Source organism: Nycticebus coucang, chromosome X (assembly GCF_027406575.1).
Source record: "Nycticebus coucang isolate mNycCou1 chromosome X, mNycCou1.pri, whole genome shotgun sequence".
Lineage (NCBI taxonomy): Eukaryota > Metazoa > Chordata > Mammalia > Primates > Lorisidae > Nycticebus > Nycticebus coucang.
Genome location: NC_069804.1, coordinates 89,310,258 through 89,335,281, shown reverse-complemented (window position 1 = coordinate 89,335,281; position 25,024 = coordinate 89,310,258). Strand labels below are relative to the sequence as shown.

The 25,024-nt window shown below is 38.2% G+C and overlaps 1 protein-coding gene across 2 annotated transcripts in view; it reads right to left on the bottom strand.

Moving 5' to 3' along the window:
* The window catches only part of ATP7A (ATPase copper transporting alpha), a 219,408-nt gene that overhangs the window by 53,852 nt on the left and 140,532 nt on the right, over positions 1 to 25,024 (bottom strand). For both annotated transcript variants that reach the window (XM_053579634.1, XM_053579635.1), the window contains 2 exons: positions 3,346 to 3,835; positions 2,110 to 2,835 (listed from right to left, as the gene is read on the bottom strand). In XM_053579634.1, the coding sequence (XP_053435609.1) occupies positions 2,110 to 2,835; positions 3,346 to 3,835 (1,216 nt within the window). The remainder of the gene's footprint in view (positions 1 to 2,109; positions 2,836 to 3,345; positions 3,836 to 25,024) is intronic.

The window sequence follows — 25,024 nt, the reverse complement described above, 5'->3', positions numbered from 1 at the left end:
GAGTCACACGGCTCACAGCAACCTCTAACTCTTGGGCTTATGCGATTCTCTTGCCTCAGCCTTCCGAGCAGCTGGGAATACAGGTGCCCGCCACAATGCCCGGCTATTTTTTTGTTGCAGTTTGGCCGGGGCTGGGTTTGAACCCGCCACCCTTGGCATATGGGGCCGGCGCCCTACTCACTGAGCCACAAGCGCTGCCCCCCATATCATCATTTTTTTAAATTAGCCAAAGAGTAGAGACAATTCAAATTTCCATCAGCTGATGAAGAAACAATAATGTGATATATCCATATAATGGAATATTATTCAATGATAAAAAGAATTAAGTTCTGATACATGCTATAACATGTATGAACACGGGAAACATTACACTAAATAAAAGAATACAGACACTAAATAACAAATATTATATGATTCTACTCATATGAGATAACTAGAATAAAATGCACAAAGAAAAAAATAGAATAGTGGTTACAGTGGCTGGTGGAGGGGAAGGAGAAATAGGCAGTGACTGCTAATAGGTATGAGGTTTCTATTGTGAGTGATAAAAATATTCTAAAATTATATAGTGGTGATGGCTGCAAAACTCTGGATATATAATTCTAATAACCACATATGCATGATCATATGTTTTTATTTCTTCTGGGTATATATACAGGAGTAGAATTGCTAGGTCATGTGGTAACTTTATGTTTACCTTTTTCAGCAACGGTCACACTGTTTTCTAAAGTAGCTGCACCATTCTACATGCCCACCTAAAATTCTCACTTTAATATAGAAAATCTCAAAAGAGATTTTGTGCTCTAAAAAAGAGATAAATTGTTCTCTGTTATTATTAAGTAAGTGTACTTTAAAGAACAAATTTTATGGTATGCAAACTATATGTCAATTTTAATACATGAAAATCCTGTAATTTCTACCATTTGTCATCAATATGAATGACATTAAGAATGTTTGTATGTGTCTGGGTACAGTATCACTAACACTTATCTACCATAATAATTTGGGTATGTATTTAGTAAAAATTTTGATTCAGTTTTAGAGAGCTTAAAAAGGGAATATTACTATTTGATATCCTTCATTCTAAAAAGAATAGCAAAGATTAATGACATTGTCTGGAAATTAGTTGTATAACTTTTCCATTGTTAAAGGAAGAAATTTCATTAGGGTATTTTTCAGTTTAATTCAAGGCCAGGTTCAATTCTTTTTCAAAACAAAAATTTCACATAGATAATTTATTGAATGTACATTTTTTGTTTTAGTTCAAACTTTAAAGCTGTCAGGAAATATGAAGACTTTAGGATAGCTCTAGAGTCAGTTTAATTTGATTGCTTAAAATTAAAAGTCTTATTTGTATTTCTACCTCTTTTCTTTGCCTTTTTTTTTTTTAAATAGAGATGGGGTCTTGCTAGTGCCCAAGCTGGTCTGGAACTTCTGTTTCAAGTGATCCTCCAACCTCGGCCTCCCCAAATGCTAGGATTACGGGCATGAATCACTAAGCCTGGCCTCTTCCCTATTTAGAATAGCATTTGCTTCCCCCATTATATAAATGCATAAATATATATGTACAAACATACATTCATAATTATAAGAAAAACTTATAATACACAAGAAAGCACAATGGAAACAAAAACCACCTTTAAACTAATATCCAAAGATAACTATTGTTAAAAATATTGGTTCATGTCCTACTAGGAATCTTATTCATTCATATACATAAATAATATATACATGGTATAAATTTGTATACATTTGTTTATAACATTTTGATCACGGTGTTTTTTAGCTTTTCAGCTTTTTTTTATTTAACAAAATATCTCATACACTCTTCCTGACATTAAGTATCTTTAATTCCATAACTTTTATGGCTTCATAGAATTTCATATATGCTCATAGCATGATTTATTGTTTCTAGGTGTTAAATATTATAGACAATTATACGAACATCCTTATGTATCTTTGTATGCATCACCAACAACTTTTATAGGACTTATTTGCAAAGAGTGGAATGGTAGTGCCTATGAAGCATTTCTCATTGATAAAAGCCAAAATAACAGCAAAATGTAAATAAAAGGACATTAGTGGAATCAAATAAAAAGTAAGGATTACCTGACAAGGTAGCATCAAATCCCATGTCTTCTATTGCTTCTCTCAAGGTTTCTGGAGAGGTGAGTAGAGGATCATACTCAACAGTCCCACTGCTATTTGCAAGGGAGACTCGTATGGATTTTACACCTGCCTTTTTTGATATGACACCCTCAATAGACTGCACACAAGAACTACAAGTCATGCCATCAATGTTTATCATGGTTTCTTGTGTCAAAGGCTGGATAACTATGTCCAGAGGAATCTTTTGAAGAGATGAACTACAGGGAGAGCTCAAGGTACTCCCAACTTCACTTGCAATACTAACTCTATATTGCCCTGGTGATATGGTCTCTATTGCTTTTCTCAGGGTTTCTGGAGTGACTAAGTTTGCATTGTATTTTACAATGGCAGACCTATTCTCTAAAGAAACTACTATGTTGCTTACATACTGGAGGGTAGATAAAGCAATTTCAATACGCGACACACATGATTTACAATGCATGCCATCTATGATGAAAGTGGCTGTTGAATCATTAATATATGATACACTCCTTTGCTGTGATCCTTCTGAGAATTTGACTGGTGTGTTCTTCAGACGCTCTATGTCGATAGCTCCCAATTTGAGGTACTTGGGCTGTTTTTTGATGAATGCTGGAAAGCCCACAGCTTCAATCTGCTTTTTTATTTCCTCTATGGTGATAAGATGAGGTTGATAAACAATAGTAGCTTCTTGGTTGTCTAGGGAGACTAGTTAAAAAGAAAAAATTATTTAATTCAATTATTCCTCAGCCACTTCAGGAAACGTGAATAATTATTTTTATTTCACTCTTGTCATCATCTTTTTAAAAATAATTTTGTTCTTTTCAGAAAATGATATTGACATAGACTAGAAACAAGTAAAATATAAGACTACTGTAGCTATGTTCTCCAAGTTTCAGCATACCTGAGGAGAAATATACTAGCAGCAAAGAGTACCCCAGGAATGTTATATCAAGAACTTTGAATTCCATGCATTGCCACCCCAGCTGCCTTTTCTGTTAAACTTCAATTCAAGGTTCATGTAAACTTTAATTATAATTATTAACTTTATTGACATTAATCCTGGAATTATGCTGTACCTAAAACTTCAGTGAAGCAGTAAACACTCTTGTCCCATAGATTCAAAATCCATGCTTAACAAGAAAGCCAAAAGTTAAAAAAAGATCAAAACAGAAAACTAAGCCTTACAAAATAATCAAACAATCCCAGATATATTACCTTTAATTCGCTGAACACCTTGCAGTTTCCCAATTTTTCCTTCAATGGTGCTAGTGCATGAATGGCAGGTCATCCCTTCCACTTTCATCTTCAGCATGACTTCACCTGCTTGAGCCATACTATGATCTTCACAACTTCCTGACTTTTTCTCTAGTGTTCCAATATCTAAACTGAGATCTGGAACCAGCTCTATTATCTGACTGGCATTCACTACAGAAGGGATTATTGTCACTACTGCAGTTCTTTGCTGAGGAGAAATTTTAATGTCTGTCACACCCCTGGTCTTGAGCAATATGCTTTGGATATGCTCCCATGGCGGAGCCAGTGAAGCAGTAACAGTCAGAAACAAGGTGTCAGTTAAGACAGGGAGGGGGTTAGGATTATGGAGAATAGCATCAAAGCCCATGTCATCAATAGCTTCCTGCAGGGTCTTTGGGGTCTGTAGTTTAGGGTCATAAATAATAGTTGCATTTTTTTCTTCCAGTGAAACCTTTCAGAAGGAAATTTCAGAAGTCAGTTTAATTAAATAATGACACAGGATTTAAAAAATGTTAATCATCATACCACATTTAAGAAGAATGAAACAAAAAAGACTGAAACAAATTACTTAACCTAATAAAGTTTGTCTATTAGTTTTCATCTTTACTATACTTATGAGAAAGAAACATAAAATATACTGTTTACCGGGGCGGCGCCTGTGGCTCAGTCGGTAAGGCGCCGGCCCCATATACCGAGGGTGGCGGGTTCAAACCCAGCCCCGGCCAAAACTGCAACCAAAAAATAGCCAGGCGTTGTGGTGGGCGCCTGTAGTCCCAGCTACTCGGGAGGCTGAGGCAAGAGAATCGCTTAAGCCCAGGAGTTGGAGATTGCTGTGAGCTGTGTGAGGCCACGGCACTCTACCGAGGGCCATAAAGTGAGACTCTGTCTCTACAAAAAAAAAAAAAAAAAATATACTGTTTACCTACAAGAATGGAAAGTTATAGGTAGGCACAAATGACTATGGTACTTAATAGGCATTTGAAACATGTGCATGGACAAACATACACTAGCACTTCACAACAGAATACAAACTACTCTTTCTTACAACTTCCTTTTACAAATTACTCCAATGCTTCATACTCTACCAATTCTAAAGGTTATATAGGAAACAGAATGAGCTACAGAAAAATAAAAATATGAAGTTTAATCTTTAAAAACTTTCAATTCCCTAAAATATGTACAAGTATAAAATAGTAAAAAATAAAGCAGATTATATATCCTAAGTATGCACAAATAAATAAACATTAAAAAGATGTTCAATTGGGCGGCACCTGTGGCTCAAGGAGTAGGGCGCCGGCCCCATATGCCAGAGGTGGTGGGTTCAAACCCAGGCCCTGGCCAAAAGGGGCCAGTTTTTTGCAAAAACTGCAAAAAAAAAAAAAGATGTTCAATTAAGATAACTCCATTGGCAAGAAAAGGTATAAACATACCAGTTTATGTGTGAAGGTAGTATTCATAGAATTTTTTGCATATACTCGTATATCTCCCCAAGTCACTAGAGCACAGTATTAATTTTGTCAAAATAAAAACATCTTTATTGTTTTGCCTGATTTGATCACAGAACAATGACTATACTCTTAAAATCTCAGCTACTATAAATATTTAAGTACTGTCATGACTGCACTTCTTTGGTTGACATCATACAAAGATTTATAATGAAGTCATGCATGAATATCCAGACAAATATTGGGTTGGGAGTCATAAGATTTTAGTTCCACTGTCAATTATCCACTTATTAGGCAACAGCAATCATTAATTCTACCATTTGAAAAATTAAATATGCCATTTTATTTCCTAAAGCTGTTAAAAGCATCATGTAAGTAAATAGATAGAAAATTTGCATATAACCACTGAGTTATATAAAAGTAAACACTGAACAAATACTATTTATCGGGCACTTATAATATGTGTCAAGAATTGAGGTTCTCAGGATATAAGGCTGACATGGCACAGTCACAGGAAGCAGTATTAGGACAGAGAATACAGAAAAGGGATACTCATTCATCCCTGGGAACATGTGTCTAAAAAGGCTTTTTAGGGGAGATAACACTAAACATTAAAGGATAAATAGGCTCAACAAGGATACATGAGACAGGGAATTCTAGAAAAATGGAAGCACAAAAGTACAGAAAGATGAGAAGCTACAGAATTAAGCAATCTGCTCTATTGGAAGGGCTTATATAAGGTCTGACAATTAAATTCACAAACTCGCCTAGAAAAAGTACTACATACCTCGTTGCTGAACATCACTGTGGTCACCTTTGAAGTACTCCCCTTGGGAAGCCATGCACCAACACCAGCACCTAGTCTACCCTTCAAAGCAATTTTGGAACTCTTTTTCTGGAATGACCATCAGAGCTGTCATTATACGGCATCCAAAATCATGAAACAACAATAATGATCACTACTCAGCAAAACACCACACATGTTAACATGAACACAGCTGTGAGACATTGATATACCAAGGTTATGAAACCTTACCAAGCTGTCTGTACAGTACTACCAAGATAAGCATGTGATAGTAAGTTCATGAGCTTAATTGTCAGATCTCATATGATGACAGTTTGATATATCAGTGTCTCACAGCTGTGTTCATGTCAACACGTGCATGAACTAAGTGGTAACTGAGTGGTGATCATCATTTTTGTTTCATGATTTTGTGTGCTGTATGATGACAGCTCTGATGGTCATTCCAGAAAAAGTGTTCCAAAATTGCTTTGAAGGGTGAAATAGGTGCTGGCGTCATGCATAGCTTATCAAGGGGAGTACCTAGAAGGTGACTGTAGTGATATTTAACAATGAGGTATATAGTACTTTTTCTAGGACTAGTGAACTTGATTGTCAGAACTCGTATGACAATAATGCTTTTTAATTTATCCTATAGGTAATGAGGAAACTTGGAAAAGTAAAGCATATAAATGACATGATCAAATTTTCATTTTACAGAAGAATCATTTTGGAGGCATAGTAGAAGATGATATTAAGGCAGGATGGAATGATACAGGAAGAAGGGATATCAGCTAGGACAGTGGTGCCCAACCTTTTTGGCACCAGAGACCGGTTTCATGGAAGACAAATTTTCCTCAGACCTGGGAAGAAGGGGAGGATGGTTTTGATATGAGTCTGCAAACAACTGATTTATTATGATCTCTGTACAGTCAAACCTCTTTGCTAATGATAATCTGTATTTGCAGATACTCCCCAGTGCTAGAATCACCACCTCAGCTCCATCTCATATCATCAGGCATTAGATTCTCATAACGAACACACAACCTAGATCCCAGGCATGTGCAGTTTACAGTAGGGTACTATGAGAATCTAATGTCAAAGCTGATCTGACAGGAGGCAGAGCTCAGGTGGGAATACAAGTGACAGGGAGCAGGGGTAAATACAGACATAGCTGCACTCACTTATCCACACTCTCCTGCTGTGCAGCCCAGCTCTAACAGGTCCATGATTTGGGGACAATAGAGCTAGGAGGCTACTGCAATTTCCATAGTGATGCAATAAAGAATCTGTATTAAGGTGTGAACACTGGGGGAAAAGAGGCAGTTCCAAAGTACATTTAGGAAAGCAGGGCCTACTAATAAGATATTATAAAGGGTAAGGGAGCTAATTAGGATGAGTTAAAGGTTTCCAGCTTGGACCAAAGACTATATGGCGATGTCATTAACTGGTATCAGAAAGAGAAGAGGGAAGTTCAGAGGTTGGAGTGGAGGGAAAGGAGAGATGATGAATTTAGCTATGGACCTGATGATTTTGAGATAGTAGTAGAATGTTAATATTCAAAAGTTTGAAATATGGGTATTATCATTATTATTACTATTATTATTAATTCCTAGTAAAAAGCTTTGTTCCATAAAATAACAACTCAAAAATATGATTAAAAGTAATTCAGAGAATAGTTCATATCACAAAGTCCCAAAGATGCAGATGCTGGTGAGAATGCAGAGAAAAGGAAATACTTTTATACTGCTGGTGTGATTCCAAACTAATACAGCCTCTATGGAACGAAGTATGGAGAATTCTCAAAGAACTAAAAGTAGATTTTTCATTTGATCCTGTAACCCCATTACTAGTTATCTACTCTGAAAAAAAAAGTCATTTTTACCATAAAGACATATGCACTAGAATGTTATAGCAGCTCAATTCACAATCGCCAAGATATGGAATCAACTCAGGTGCCCCTCAACTCTCGACTGGATTAATAAACTGTGGAATACTAGTAAACTATAAAAAACAATGGAGACTTTACATCTTTTGTATTAACCTGGATGGAGCTAAAGAATATTCTACTTAGTAAAATATCACAAAAATGAAAAAGCAAATATCTGATGTACTCAATACTAATATGAAACCAGTACACAAACACCCAGGCAAGAGAAAATCACAAACTCAAGTTGGAAGCAGGGGGAGGGAAGAGAGGAGAGAAAGGAAGGGACTGGTGTGTTTTCACCTAAAAGGCACAATGTAAGGGTATATGGCACACCTCCTGGGTGAGAGGCACAACTACAACTTGGAATTTACCTAATAAACACAAACAATGTAACCTAATCTTCCATACCCTCATACTAAATTGAAAAAAAAAATTCCAAGAACATTCAAGACAAACTGGTCTAGTGCAATTAAAAAAAAGTAATTCGGAATAGAAAACCTCACCTTAAATTATCTATAATACTCATATAGTTGCATCTTTTACACATTTTAATGAACTTCATATATTTACCTCTTCCTTTAGCTTGATAATTGATGACTTTCTGAAATGTGTCCATGGTATAGAAAGTTTCTAAGACTCTGATAAATTCTAGTTGATTAGCTTGTTCTTAGAGATGAAAGATGTTATTATCATGAATGATCCAAAACAAAAGAATTGGGGAAATAATGTATATTTGGTTTTTGATTACACAATTTAACATTTTCCATGAATAAGCCACAGACTAGCCAAATCACAAACAGTTGAGACATAAAACTTTTGAAAGAGATGCAGTATAACTGCAACCACTATCAAATGAAGGCTTTTGTGTCTTTTTGTGTTTAAACAGATCCTGTTTTAAACATTAATCTCACTCCCTCAATGGCAATGATTTCTGATTTAAAAAATATATATATCTTTAAGTAATTAAACATCCCAACCAAAGGGGAAGATGAAAAACAGAACAGTGGTTTCCAAAGGCAAGAGTTGGGGGACAGAGTAACATGAGGGAATTTTCAGGGATAAGAGGACTGTGCTATGTACTGGTTAAGGTGTTAGTTAAATGCATCTATGCATGCGTTAACATTCACAAAATTAAAATAATTTCTTCTAAGAACTGCATACTAAAAAAAGTAAATTTTACTAGATTATAATTTTTCAAAACAAAAATACATTAAATAAGGTTAAAAATTCAATTCCTGGCCAGGTATAGTGGTTCACACTTACAATCCTAGCACTTTGGAGGGCTTAGATAGGAGGATCACCTGAAGCCAAGAGTTTGAGATCAGCCTGAGCAACATAATGAGAATCCATATCTATAAATTTTTTTTAATTAGCCAAGCACAGTGCCAGGCACCTGTAGTCCCAGCTACCTTGGCACCTACAGTCCCAGGACAAGACAGGAGGATCATTTGCACCCAGGAGTTTGAGACTGTAGTGAACTATGATGATGCTAATACAGGGCAGGTGCATCCAGACTTGGTCAACGCCAGGCACCTGGGAGGACCGGCTGAGCCTTCTCCATCTCTGCCCTTGGGATGTTAGTGCAGTGGCCGAGGGAAGGCAGAGCTGGAAAACCAAGTGACGCAGAGAGAGCTAGGGTGGTGGAAGCCCACGGGTCCCTAGTTATTTGAGGGAGACCATGGAACAGCCGGCGCTGCTGCAGGTGCCAACCCAAGAACCAACCTTGAACCTAGAAAGCTCTCCTCTGGCTGTACTACTCCCCTGCAACCATTTCACAGTCCTAAGGGTGATACAGAGTTCCCCCACTCAGTGATGAACAGGGATCCCCTCATTTCCTAGGCCTGGACAATTTCATAAATGGACTGTATTCGTTCATTAATGCATTCATTCACCTTGCCCCTGGTGGAAGGGACTGTATCCCTTCACAGATACAGTCCCTTCTGCTTTGGTAAGAAGAATGAGTGTATCTATTCATTTATGCACTCATTCATCTTGGCCCAGGCAAATGGACTATATCCACTCATTTGTTACCAAGTCCTGGCCAAATGTAACTCCAAAGGACCTATGCAACTATATATACCCCTAGACAAAGAACCCAGGCAGACAAAACATTTTCTTTCTTTCTTTTTTTTTTTTTTTTTGGAGACCGAGTCTCACTTTGTCGCCTTCGTAGAGTGCCATGGCATCACAACTCACAGCAATCTCCAGCTCTTGGGCTTAGGTGATTCTCTTGCCTCAGCCTCCCGAGTAGCTGGGACTACAGGCACCTGCCACAACACTGGGCTATTTTTTGTTGCAGTTTGGCCGGGCCGGGTTCGAACCTGCCACCCTTGGTATATGGGGCCAGCGCCCTACTCACTGAACCACAGCCACCACCCCAGACAGGGCATTTTCTGACTTAAGTCTTTCCCTCTGCCAGGAGCTCTGATGCTTTCTCTGTATTCTTTTCTGTAAAATGTATCCTGTCTTACCACTGATCTGTGGTCTGTGGATTCATTCTTCCAATCCCCGAGACCAAGGAACTACTGAGGAAGAAATTCTGGTAACAATGCCACTACACTGTAGTGTGGACAACAGGGTGAGATCCCGTCTCAAAAACAAAATTCAGTTCCTGACTTATACTAGCCACATTTCCAGTGTTCAGTGACCAGTGTTGCTTGTGGCTGTCATACCAGACAGGGCAGATATAGAACATTTCATTCATTGCAGAATGTTCTTGGATAGTACTATTTTAGGCACTATTGTATTTTTTCTGATAAAGTACCAACTGAAAGGATCCTTTTTTCCTTTGGGTTAAAATATATTGTATCTGGTATTGTTTAAAAACGACCTAATTTTGGGCAGCGCCTGTGGCTCAAAAGATTAGGGCGCTGGCCCCATATGCCGAAGGTGGCGGGTTCAAACCCAGCCCCAGCCAAAAACTGCAAAAAAGACCTAATTTTGAAATAATTTTCTCCCCTCAAAATGTCAATTTATCCATATGTTCAGTGAGATTATTCTATTGTTAAAAGCAAAAACCACTTTGTCACTGAAAGGTTTGCTAAACTTTCTACTGCTTTTTTTAGCCTATATTTTATTTGTAAAAGACATAATTAAACTATGAATAAAATATTATACAAAGAAAAAAGTGATATTACCCTATGTAATTTGTGTGCTATAGATAGGAAAAGACTTCCTTATTTAGTAAATTCTATTTGTGTATTTAAAAGTTGACCAACCACACTCAGCACAAACAAAAATGTTCCTCCTTCAGGTACTAGCACTCAGGTTTTCTTATAAATGTTAAATATCAAAGAGATTTTAAAACTAATATCTCAAAGGAATCAAAATTAAACAGTACTTTAATTTTATCTTAAGAGAAAATTCACATACTAAATTATCACAATACAATTCTGGATGCTAAATCCTAGGGCAGAAAGTCAAATAGCATTTATTTATACAATAAATATTTACTTAGTGGCTGGCATTCTGCCAGCTGCTAGGGCTACCATGGTGAGCAAAATGAGGCAGACTCCAGAGAGCTGGAAATTGCTGGTAGCAGTTCAATTCTGAGTCAGAACTATTCTTCTTTTACATGTTCCCCCTTCCAAAATAATCTTCCCCTCAGCCCCCACATTATTTTTTTTTTTTTTGAGACAGAGCCTCAAGCTGTCGTCCTGGGTAAAGTGCCATGGCATCACAGCTCACAGCAACCTCCAACTCCTGGGCTCAAGTGAGTCTCCTGCCTCCGCCTCCCAAGTAGGTGGGACTACAGGTGCCCGCCACAATGCCCAGCCATGTTTTGCTTGCAGCCATCATTGTCGTTTGGCGGGCCCAGGCTGGATTTGAACCCTCCAGCTCAGGTGTATGCGGCTGGCGCCTTAGCCATTTGAGCCACAGGCACTGCCCACCCCCCACATTATTATAAAGTTTCAACAGCTTTTATTTTTCTCAGAATATTATTAGGAATCAATGGTATTTTTATTTTCAGAGGAACAATTTTTTCAGTATATAAATAGTTCCCCTGAAAATAAACATCACAGCCTACAAATTATTACTACAGATCACAGAAAAGACTCAAGGCAGAGAACTACTCACTATATTTAGATAAAGGCAGTGGTGGGAGAGAAGGAAGGAAAATAAAACTCAGTGTATTTTGTGGCCACAATAACATTAATAGTGAGGATACTAACTGTCGCAGGAATTATAAAGATTTATTATTTTAATGCTTATGGTGTTCTGTGTCTCTTAAAATGTCAAACATGAAATTCTGGTACATTATACTTTATTTGCATATGATCTGTATAGTTTTCATAAACATACAAAGGCTGGATCTTATATTCTCAGGCAATATGAAAGCTAGGATCTTGAACAAATCACCCTACCTCTGAGGGCTTTAGTTTCCTTACAGACTATACAAGATAATCTTTGTAGCTCTTTCTATAAAAAATAAAATCTGTATCATGAACACTTAAGGGCTGTCATTAGTACAGGGTGTCTCAAAAGTCATCTCTAAAGTTACCACACAAAGGAAAGTGGGAAATTGTAGCTAAATGTACCTTAATTTACAAAATATTCACTCCAAAATTCTACAAAATATTCTCTATCTATTGGCTACCTCTTTGTAAAATTCTGTAATGAATATTTTGTAAATAAAGGTCATTTAGCTACAATTTCCCATTTTCCTATGCATGAGGACTTTTGGGGCACCCTGTGCATTTTTTTCTCTTACATTCGTTCTTATTTGATAATGAAAGGTGCTATAGTCTGAATATATCTCTGCAAAATTCATATGTTGAAATACTAACTCCCAAGGTGAGACAGTATTAGGAGGTGAGGACTTTGGGAGGTGACTAGGTAATGAGGGCAGGGCTCCTAAGACAGGGATTGGTGTCTTTATAAAAGTGGACACAAGCCAGGTATGGTGGCTCATGCCTGTAATACCAGCACTTAGGAGGCTGGGGTGAGAGGACTGCTTGAGGCCAGGAGTTGAGACTAACTGGTGGTGTACACCTGTAGACCCAGCTACTCAGGAGTCTGAGGTGGAAGGATCAGCTTAGCCTAGGAGTTCCAGATTACAATGAGCTATGATTAAGCAGTGCACTACAGCCTGGCAAACAGAGCAAAATCCAAATATGATCATATTGATGTACACAGCTATGATTTAATAAAGAAGTAAAAAAATAAATAAATAAAATAAAAAATTTATGCAAAAAAAATCCAAATCTCTAAAAATAAATAAAGTAAGTAAGTAAATAAAAAATAAAAGAGACACCAGAGGCCTGCTTTGGCCCTTCTACCATGTGAGGACACAACAATAAGATACCATCAAAGAACTAGGAAGTCAGCCTTCACCAGACACCAAAATTGCCTACACCCTGATTTTGGACTTTCCAGCCTCTGGAACTATAAAAAATATGTTTCTTGTTTATAAGCCACTCAGTTTATGATATTTGTTATAGCATCCTAAACAGACCATGACAAAGGTAATCCAGTTTGCTACATAAAGGCTGGGAAATTGAATAAATTGCCCAAGAAACCCAATGAGAAAATGAAAGAGGTAAGATTCAAATGCAGATGTATATAACTCCAAAGTTCACACTCTTTCCACCTTTAAATGATAAAGCTAGATCTTTAATTTCCTGGAAACACTATTATGTGCCTGTGATTTCAGCAATCTGTGGCTTATAAATAAAAACACGTGAAAAGCATAAAATATTTCTAGTGTTTAAACCAAATTTTAATTATATATTTATTTTCCCCCCACTACATTTCACATCTTCTCCCATGCTTGTTTAAATTTAAAATGATTTTAAAACATATTTCTTTGAGTTTTTAGCAGAACTGACAACTAGGACATTCTAATATCTCCCCACATTTATAGTCATTATGGGGAAAGTTCTTTGGCTAAAGTTTTGGCATACTAAAATTATTTTTTATCCCTCAGGAATTAATTTATATGTCATCACAATAAATTCAAGATAGCATTCTGCTCAGTCAGTGTGTGAGTCTTCAGATGGTTTAAATTGAAGGGCTATCTAACCTTTTTTTTTTGTCCTCTATTGCACATTGGAAGAATAAGAGTTGTCTTGGGCCACACAACAAATACACAAACACTAATGAAAGCTGATTAGCAAAAAGAAGGTCTATGCACTTTTTGTGATATCTGACACCACAGATAAGCAAAAAAAGTCTTCACAAAATCAGCAAGCAGGCCACAGGTTGGGCACCCCCCTGGTTTACAGCTCACTTTCTCAAGTGTCTTATATATATATATATATATATATATATATATAAACAGCTGAAGAATTTTTAAAAATTTAAAAAGCTTACTTTCTTACATTTTAATATAATAATTCAACATAAAGGCAATCAGAGATTTTTGAGAGCTTGAAAGGATACTATCAGTTTACAGATGAAACTGATGTGGAGATTAAAGTCAGAAAAGTGAAATGATTCATCAATTACCCTAAATTTCTAACATATTTGACCCACCACTCATACTTTTGAATCAACCAAAAAAAATTTATAATACATAATAGGAGCCCTGCTTACAATACATAGCCTCAATAAAAATTCAATTATTGTTTATTGAAAAAATGTGTATATTAGGAGAGTGACACTACTTTGATGCTTCAGTAAAGGATACTAGAAGTTAAAATGTCATAAAAGAAAGCCATTATGCTCTGTTAACATTTATCCCATTTACCAACCTAAATAAAGGTTGCCACTTAAATCATTTTATAAACTATAAAAAGAAAATTGTTAGAAAATACTTAAATATTTGAATGCAAAAAAGATGCAGAGATTTTATTAGCTTTTCTTAAGTCATAGCATTGCTTTTCATGAACTAAACCATCCATAAACTAAGTGTGCTGTCAGAATTTTCATTTCCAATATATTTTCATTTTGCTTCAACAATTATACAACAAATTCATGATTATTCTTTATAAAAATTTAAATACAAAAGTATACAAAGGAAATTGTTAAAGTACTACTTTATACCCTTACAATACCCCTAGATTTGTATCTTCGATTTAAACTTTCTTTGTTCCTTAGAATAGAGTTCCACTAAATCAGAAACCTAAGCCTCTTTGAAAAGGTCATTCTACATCTTTATGGATACATGATTATTATTACAAATTTGTAATAATCAAATTATCTATCTTTCTCTAATACCATATTGAGAGAGCATAAGTTTTAAAACCACAATGTTTAATGTACTGTTATTTGCCATAGCAAAGGTTAGGAAACCAATAAAAATCCAAAATAGAAATGAAAATATTGGGGCAGAGGCATGATGGCCAACTGGAGCCAGCTTTCCACAGAAGCTCCCATCCAGAAGGAGACTTAAAGGACAGAAGTTAAGCAAGTAAGCGGATGGTTTGAAGCTGAGCCAAGAGAAAAGGCTGAAGAACACACATCAACCCTGCTGAAGTGAGCTTGCGACCTCAAGGAAAAAACAATAGGTACAAAAATCAACGCCAAGCAAACGGGAGTCCCCCCACCATGAGAATGGCTCATAGTATACTCTATACAAACAAGCGAGCAGAGTTCAGATACACTCCTATTTTATCTCACGGGAGAGACCCTCTAAAAACTGGAACTCCTTCCCTAGGGAGGACTTATAAATGTGCCATGGTACTCTCCTGTCAGGCATAAAACTGTATAAAACTGTATATATTCTCTACCTGCGATTCTGAACTCCCAGCACTCCCTTCCACTCTCACACCAAGTTCTGGAAGCCTGTCCCACATGGAGTCCAAATTCTTGGGCATTCTCTCCAGAGGTGGACAAGGCTTGGGCTCTTGCTGGTCTGTGCTGATTCTATAGCTTGAGAGTAAGGAGAAGACAGTGAACTAAGGCTGAGGGAACCCTACACAAGAGGGAAAGGTGGTGCCCCGGCACAGAGCAGCAGCGGTGGTAGCAGGAAAAATAGGGCTCACACCCCAGGGGATATTTTGAAGAGACACTCCCTGACTCTCTGGGCAACCAGAGGAAACAGAGCATCTTCTCTGGTGGTAGCCACTGGTAGAACAGATCTGGGACTGTAACTCAGGCCCCATGAGTAAAGGGTATGCATGAGGCGGTACCTGCCTGGGTGGGGTGCAGTGGGGACAGAGAATAGAAGATGCCTGTACACAGACATCATATTCCCAGGGAGGTGCTGAGCTAAAAAATTGCTTTAGTGAGCCTAAGATGCACCCGGCCCTCAGGGAAACATAGCTGAGACAAAGACAGGCAGAAACCGAAAGCTGAGTGTGAGCTCTATCCGCACCACTCCAACACAGACTGTAGCCAAGACAGACATACCAGTTCTGGGTAGCCACACAGACCGGGGCAGAGTCGCAGTTTCTGTGAACTCAAACAGCATCTGATCCACAGGGGAATATAGCTAGGACAGAAATAAATTTTGCAAAATTGTTCTGTTCTGTCAGCAGTATCAATCAGGGGCAGGGCTGGAACTGAGTGAATGGCCCCAGCTTCAATTAACCACCCGATGTTGTCAGGCCTCAGCTCCTCCCAGCCACAGATGATGGCAGAATGTGGAGGACTAGCGGAGAAGACATAAATCTCCCTGTGACTCAGGCAGGTGCAAACCCCTGGAGCATCTGCTCATTAGAGGGAACTGGGTTACAGCCCTGCAGGGGTACCAGTGACTGGGTGTGACAGAGGTGCAAGGTAGAGAAGGAGGCATCAATCTTCCCAGACTAATTCATTTCCTGGGTGGGTCCTTCTGACCTCCCGGAATACTGAAGGGAGTCATACTTGAGCTGCCAGCAGACCCCTGCTATCTCATTGCCGGAGATCATTTGAACCCTCCCACCTAAGACTGGTGCTGACTACGACAATTGCCAATCACCCAAGGACTATCCAAAGTAGTATCAGGAGTGTGTGGTTGTGGGAAAGTTTGATTTTCCTTTTCCAGTTGTTGCCCATGAGGGGCAGGGTGACTTAATTGCTGATATTTATCCACAGCTGAGACTTCAAACCAGAGTAACTGATTCAGTAGGGTAGGACAGAGACCAGCTAAAAACAAGACAGCCACTTAGCCCCACCACACCAAGCAGATCCCCAATTTCTCATGCCATAGCACTGTATGGGTCCTTTGCAAAGCTCTAGGGGAAAAGGTACAGACACCAGTCCCACCTTCTGGGCAATGGGATGCTTAATAACTACTCCTGGAGCACTCAACCCAACTTCTCTTTATCTGCTCATCTAGTCAAACAGTACAAAATAATCATGGGGTGGACTCAGTGGAAATCATCCAGTAACAAGAATAAGCAGAGTAGATCAACCCCCCAAAAGAAAGATATGGAAGACACAAATGAAGATCCCATTCATAAACAGATGGCTGAGATGTCAGAAATAGAATTCAGAATTTGGATTGCAAACAAGATTAACAGACTAGAGGAAAAGTTGGAAGTAGAAATTCAAGGTGCATTTCAAAAGTTGTCTCCATAATTCAATGAATTCAAAGACAAAATCACCAAAGATTTTGACACATTGAGACAAGAATTTGCCGCTCTCAAAGATCTGAGAAATATAGTAGAATCCCTGAGTAACAGAATGGAGCAAGCAGAAGAAAGGATTTCTAACATTGAAGACAAAGCTTTTGAACGCTTCCAAACTCTCAAAGAGGACAAAAAATGGAGAGCAAAACAGATCATACTCTCAGAGAGCTCTGGGATAATTCCAAGAAAACTAATATTCACCTCTAGGAATGCCTGAAGGCGATGAAGTGGCTTTGCAAAGCACAGAGGCTCTTCTTCATGAGATTATGAAAGAGAACTTTCCGCACATGCCAAGAGATCCCAAAATTCAGATAGCAGACAGTTTCAGCACCCCAGCACAACTCAACCCAACTAAGACATCCCCCACGCACCTCATATTAACTTCACTAAATTTAATATGAAGGAGAAAATTCTGAAATCAACCAGACATAAGAAAACCATAACCTACAAGGAAAAGAATATTAGAATGACTACAGATCTCTCTGCTGAAACCTTTCAAGCTAGAAGAGGGTGCTCATAGACTTTTAATCTCCTAATACCAAATAACTTTCAACCCAGGATCCTGTACCCAGCTAAACAGAGTTTCATTTACGATGGAGAAATTAAATACTTTAATGATATTCACATGTGGAAGAAATTTGCCATTACTAATCAATCTTTCCAGGATATCCTTGGACCTACCCTGCATGATGACCAGTGCAATCCTCCAGCACAAAAGTAAACTCACTCAGAAAATTTTGATCAAATTTCAATTTGCACAGTGGCAAAAGGATTAAAAATGTCCATTGGACTTTTGAAAATGCGATACCCAAAATTCTACCAGGCTTACCAATATTCTCAATTAATGTGAATGGCTTAAATAGTCCTCTAAAGAGGCACGCGTTGGCTGACTGCATACAAAAAACTCAGGCCAGATATCTGGTGCATATAAGAATCTCATCTTACCTTAAAAGATAAATATAGACTCAGGGTGAAGAGATGGTCATCAATATGTGAGGCAAATGGAAAGCAGAAAAAAGCAGGTGTTGAAATTTTATTTGCAGATACAATAGGCTTTAAATGAACAAAAGTAAGGAAAGATAAGGATGGTCACTTCATATTTGTTCAGGGTAACACTCAACATGATGAGATTTCACTTATTAACAATTATGCCCCCAACCAGAATGTGCCTCGATTTATAAAACAGACTCGAACAGAAATGAGTAACATGATTTCTTCCAGCACCATAATAGTCGGAGATTTTAACACTCTTTTGACAGTGTCAGATAGACCTCCAAAAAGAAGCTAAGCAAAGAAATTTTAGACTTAAAATTAGCCATTCAACAGTTGGATTTAACAAACATCTACAGAACACTTCATCCTAACAAAAATGAATACACACTCTTCTCACCAGCCCATGGAACATTCTTCAAAACTGATCACATCTTAGGTCACAACTCTAACCTCAGCAAATTTAAAACAATAGAAATTATTCCTTGCATCTTCTCAGACCGTCATGGAATAAAAATTGAACTCCACAACAACAGGAATCTGCATACTCATACAAAAACATGGAAACTAAATAACCTTATGCTGAATAATAGTTGGGTCAGAGACAAGATTCAGAAGGAAACTACCAAATTGTTGGAACAAAACAATAACAAAGACATAAATTATCTGAACCTATGGGATACTGCAAATGCAGTCCTAAGAGAGAAATTTATAGCACTGCAAGCCTTCCTCAAAAGAAAGGAAAGAGAAGTTAACAACTTAATGGGACATCTCAAGCAACTGGAAAAGGAAGAACATTCCAATCACCAACCCAGCAAACAAAAACAAATAATCAAAATTAGAGCAGAATTAAATGAAATTGAAAACAAAAGGATTGTACAAAAGATCAATATACAACACATCAACCAATCTAAAAGTTAGTTTTTTGAAAATGTCAATAAAATAGATAAAATTTGGGCTAACCTAACCTGGAAAAAAAGAGCAAAACCTCTAATTTCTTTTTTTTAATTTATTTATTTTTATTGTCAAACCATAGCTGTGTACATTAGTGCAATCAAGGGGTACAATGTGCGGGTTTCATATACAAACTGAAATATTCTCGTCAAACTGTTCAACGTAGCCTACATGGCATTTTCTTAGTTACTGTATGTAGGCATTTGTATTCTGCATTTAGTAAGTTTCGCCTGTACCCATTCTAAGATTCACTGTAGATGTGGCCCCACCCATTACCCTCCCTCCACCAAAACATCCCTCCTCCCTTCCCCTTCTTTGGCCCTTTCCCCATAGTCTTGTGCTATAGTTGGGTTATAGCCTTCATGTGAAAGCTATAATTTAGCTTCATAGCAGGGCTGAGTACCTTGGATACTTTTTCTTCCATTCCTGAGATACTTTGCTAAGAAGAATATGTTCCAGCTCCATCCATGTAAACATGAAAGAGGTAAAGTCTCCATATTTCTTTAAGGATGCGTACTATTCCATGGTACACATGTACCACAGTTTGCTAGTCCATTCGTGGGTCGATGGACACTTGGGCTTCTTCCATGACTTAGCAATTACGAATAGGGCTGCAATAAACATTCTGGAACAGATATCTTTGTTATATTGTGACTTTTGGTCTTCTGGGTATAAACCTAGTAAAAGAATTACAAAATCAAATGGCAGGTCTATTTTTAGGTCTCTAAGTATTCTCCAAACATCCTTCCAGAAGGAACGTATTAGTGTGCATTCCCACCAGCAGTGTAGAAGTATGCCCTTTTCTCCACATCCACGCCAACATCTCTGGTTTTGGGATTTTGTTATGTGGGCTACTCTTACAGGAGTTAGGTGATATCTCAAAGTAGTTTTGATTTAAATTTCTCTGGTGATTAAGGATGAAGAGCTTTTTTTCATGTGTTTGTAAATTGTGCGTCTGTCTTCTTTAGAGAAGTTTCTCTTCAAGTCCCTTGCCCACCCTGAAATGGGGTCACGTGTTCTTTTCTTGCTAATACATTTGAGTTCTCTGTGGATTCTGGTTATTAGACCTTTGCCGGAGGTACAACCTACAAATATTTTCTCCCATTCTGAGGGCTGTCTGCTTGCTTTACTTACAATGTTCTTGGCTGTGCAGAAGCTTTTCAGTTTGATCAGGTCCCAGTAGTGTATTTTTGAAGCTGCTTTAATTGCCTGGGAAGTCCTCCTCATAAAATATTCACCCAGGCCGATTCCTTCAAGGGTTTGTCCCTGCACTCTCCTCTAGTATTTTTACAGTTTCATGTCTTAAGTTTAAATCTTTTATACAGTGAGAGTCTATCTTAGTTAATGGTGAAAGGTGTGGGTCCAGTTTCAATCTTCCACAGGTCACCAGCCAGTTTACCCAGCACCATTTGTTAAATAGGGAATCTTTTCCCCACTGAATGTTTTTAATTGGCTTGTCAAAGATCAAATAATGATAAGTAGCTGGATTCATCTCTTGGTTCTCTATTCTGTTCCAGATATCTACTTGTCTGCTTTTGTGCCACTACCATGCTGTTTTGATCACTATCGATTTATAGTACAGTCTCAGGTCTGGTAGCGTGATTCCTCCTGCTTTGTTTGTATTGCTGAGTAATGTTTTGGCTATTCAAGGTTTTTTCTGATTCCACATAAAAAGAAGTATTATTTTTTTCAAGATCTTTAAAATATGACAATGGAGCGTTAATAGGAATTACATTAAAATTATATATTGCTTTTGGTAGTATGGACTTTTTTTTTTTTTTGTAGAGACAGAGTCTCACTGTACCGCCCTCGGGTAGAGTGCCATGGAATCACACGGCTCACAACAACCTCTAACTCCTGGGTTTACGCGACTCTCTTGCCTCAGCCTCCCGAGTAGCAGGGACTACAGGCGCCCGCCACAACGCCTGGCTATTTTTTGTTGTTGTTGTTGCAGTTTGGCCGGGGCTGGGTTTGAACCTGCCACCCTCGGCATATGGGGCCGGCACCCTACTCACAGAGCCACAGGCGCCGCCCAGTAGTATGGACATTTTAACAATATTGATTCTTCCCAGCCATGAGCATGGTATGTTTTTCCATCTGTTAACATCTTCAGCTATTTCTTTTCTTCAAGTTTCATAGTTCTCTTTGTAGAGATCTTTCACATCCTTTGTTAGGTATTCTCCCAAATATTTCATCCTCTTTGGCACTACTGTGAAAGGAATAGAGTCCTTGCCTATTTTTTCAGCTTAGTTCTTCTTGGCATATATAAAGGCTACAGATTTATGGGTGTTGATTTTGTAGCCTGAGACATTGCTGTATTCCTTGATCACTTCTAAAATTTTTGTAGTAGAATCCCTAGTGTTTTCCAGAATATACGATCATATCATCTGCGAAGATTGAAAGATTGATCTCTTCGAACCCTATGTGGATACCCTTGATCGCCTTTTCTTCCCTAATTGCTATGGCTAAAACTTCCATTACAGTATTAAAGAGCAATGGAGGCAATGGGCTACCTTGCCTGGTTCCTGATCTAAGTGGAAATGATTTCAGTTTAACTCCACTGAATACGATACTGGCTGTCGGTTTGCTGTAGATGGCCTCTATTAGTTTAAAAAATGTCCATTCTATACCAATTTTCTTAAGTGTTCTGATCATGAAGGAATGCTGGGTATTATCAAAAGCTTTTTCTGCATAAATTGAAAGAATCATATGGTCTTTATTTTTTAGTTTGTTTATGTGATGGATTACATTTATAGATTTATGTATATTGAACCAGCCTTGAGACCCTGGGATAAATCCCACGTGGTCATGGTGTATAATTTTGTTGATGTGTTGTTGGATTCTGTTTGTTAGGATCTTATTAAGTGTTTTAGCATCAATATTCTTTAGTGATATTGGTCTATAATTTTCTTTTCTTGTTGGGTCTTTTCCTGGTTTGGGGATCAAGGTGATATTTGCTTCATAGAATGTGTTGGGTAATATTCCTTCCTTTTCTATATTTTGGAAGAGGCTTAGTAGAATAGGTACTAGTTCTTCTTTAAAGCTTTGGTAGAATTCTGACGTAAAGCCATCTGGTCATGGGATTTTCTTTTTACAGAGATTTTGTATACTTGATGCTATTTCAGAACTTGATATAGGCCTGTTCAACATTTCCAGTTCATTCTGGCTAAGTCTTGGTAGGTGTCGTACTTCCAAGTATTGGATGATTTCTTTCAGATTTTCATATTTCTGAGAGTAGAGTTTCTCGTAGTATTTGTTAAGGATTTTTTGAATTCCTGAGGGGTCTGTGGTTATTTCATCCTTACCATTTCTGATTGATGAAATTAGAGATTTTACTCTTTTTTTCCTGGTTAGGTTGGCCAAAGTTTTTTTTATTGATCTTTCCAAAAAACCAACTTTTGGATTTATTGATCTGTTATATAATTCTTTTGTTTTCAATTTCATTTAGTTCGGCTCTGATTTTGGTTATTTCTTTTCTTCTGCTGTGTTTGGGGTTGGAGTGTTCTTCCTTCACCAGTTGCTTGAGATGTCCCATTAAGTTATTAACTTCCTCTCTTTCCGTTTCCTTGAGGAAGGCTTGCAGTGCTATAAATTTCCCTGTTAGGACTGCCTTTGCAGTATCCCAGAGGTTCTGGTAATTCGTGTCTTCATTGTTGTTTTGTTCCAAAAATTTGGTGATTTCCTTCTTAATCTCATCTATAACCCATATATCCTTCAGGATAAGGTTGTTTAGCTTCCATGTTTTTGTATGGGTATGCAGGTTCCTGTTGTTATTGAGTTCAACTTTTATTCCATGATGGTCTGAGAGAATGCAAGGAATAATTTCTACTTTTTTAAATTTGCTGAGGTTAGATTTGTGGCATGGGCTGATGAAAAAAATGTGTATTCAGTTCTGTTGGGATGAAATGTTCTGTAGATGTCTGTTAAGTCCAGATGTTGAATGGTTCAGTTTAAATCTAAGATTTCTTTGCTTAGCTTCTTTTTGGAGGATCTATCCAGCACTGCTAAAGGGGTGTTAAAATCTCCAACTACTATGTAACTGGAGGAAATCCAGTTGCTCATGTCTGTTAGAGTTTCTCTTATAAACTGAGGTGCATTGTGGTTGGGTGCATAAATATTAATAATAGAGATCTCATCATATTGAGTATTACCTTTAACAAATATGAAGTGTCCATCCTTATCCTTAATTATTTTGGTTGGTTTAAAGCCTATTGCGTCTGCGAACAGGATTGCAATGCCTGTTTTTTTCTGTTTTCCATTTGCCTGCAAAATAGATGACCATCCCTTCACCTTGAGTCTATATTTGTCTTTTAATGTAAGATGCGATTCTTGTATGCAGCAGATATCTGGCTTGAGTTTTTGTATCCAGTCAGCCAATCTGTGCCTCTTTAGAGGACAGTTTAAACCATTCACATTAATTGAGAAAACTGATAAGCCTTTTGAGAGTCCGGTGGACATTTTTAATCTTTTTGTGACTGTGGAAGTTGGAATTTAATCAAAATTTTCTGGGTGAGTTTACTTTTGTGGTGGAGGATTGCACTGGTCTTTATGGATGATAGGTCTGAGAATATCCTGGAGAGCTGGTTTAGTTATGGCAAATTTCTTCAACATGTGATTGTCATTGAAGTATTTAATTTCTCCGTCATAAATGAAACTCAGTTTAGCTGGGTATAGGATCCTTGGTTGAAAGTTATTTTGTTTTAGGAGATTAAAAGTCGATGACCATCCTCTTCTAGCTTGAAAGGTTTCAGCAGAGAGATCTGCAGTTATTCTAATATTCTTCTCCTTGTAGATAATGGTTTTCTTTCATCTGGCTGCTTTCAGAATTTTCTCCTTCATATTAACTTTAGTGAAATTGATTATGATGTGTCTGGGGGATGTCTTATTCGGGTTGAGTCCTGCTGGAGTTCTGAAACTGTCTGCTATCTAAATTTCAGAATCTCTTGGCATATCTGGAAAGTTCTCCTTCATAAAATCATGGAGAAGAGACTCTGTGCCTTGTGAAGCCACTTCGTCGCTTTTGGGGATCCCTGTAAGATGAATATTGGTTTTCTTCGAATTACCCCAGAGCTCTCTGAGAGAGTGATCTATTTTTGGCCTCCATTTCTCATTCTCTTTGAGAGTTTGGGAGTGTTCGAAAACTTTGTCTTCAAAATGTCAGAAATTCTTTATTCTGCTTGCTCCATTCTGTTACTGAGGGATTCTACTGTGTTTCTCAAATTTTTGAGGGATGCATTTTCTTGTCTCAATGTGTCAAAATCTTTGGTCATTTGGTCTTTGAATTTGTTGAATTCTTGAGATATCTTTTGGGTTGCTGCTTGGAGTTCTAATTAAATCTTATTTGATATCCAGATTCTGAATTTGATTTCTGACATCTCAGCTATTTGTTTGTCCATGGGATCTTGTGCTATGTCTGCCCCATTGATCCTTGGGGGAGTTGATCTACTCTGAGTGTTCATACTGCCAGAGTTTTTCTGTTCATTTCACCTCATGATTGTTTTTCACCATTGCCTCTGGCCGCCCTAGAGTTGGGGAGGTGTCTCTCCAAGATGAGACCCCAGCAGGATCATTCTATTGTTGCTGGATCTTTGTAGGGAGTGACCCTGTGTAGTTCCTCTGGGGCTGCTCCAGCTAGGGAGGTCTGGTTGTGGAAGCAGCTCCGGCGTGTGACTCACCTGGATCCAGCAACACGGTGGGTGGTGTTGCGCACGGTTCTGGGAGTGCCTGGCACCCAGTGTCTTTGGCACAGAGAGCCCAAGGCTCCAGCATTCTCTGGCCAGAAGAAGGGCTCTGCGCAGAGGAAGGGAAGGTTACAGGGGGCACGTGGCTACCAGTATCCCTGGCCAGACGAGCGGGCCAGTGTGGAGGCTGGGAGGACACAGGAGGGAGGACGCAGGGTTGCACGGCTCCCACAGTTCCTGGTCAGGGCCTGCAGAGGCCCACTTGGTGCGGGGTCGCGGCACAGATCTTATGGAGGTCTGGGCAGCACCAAGCCCAGGAATTTGAGGTTGCTATAAGCTGTGACACAACAACACTCTACCCAGGG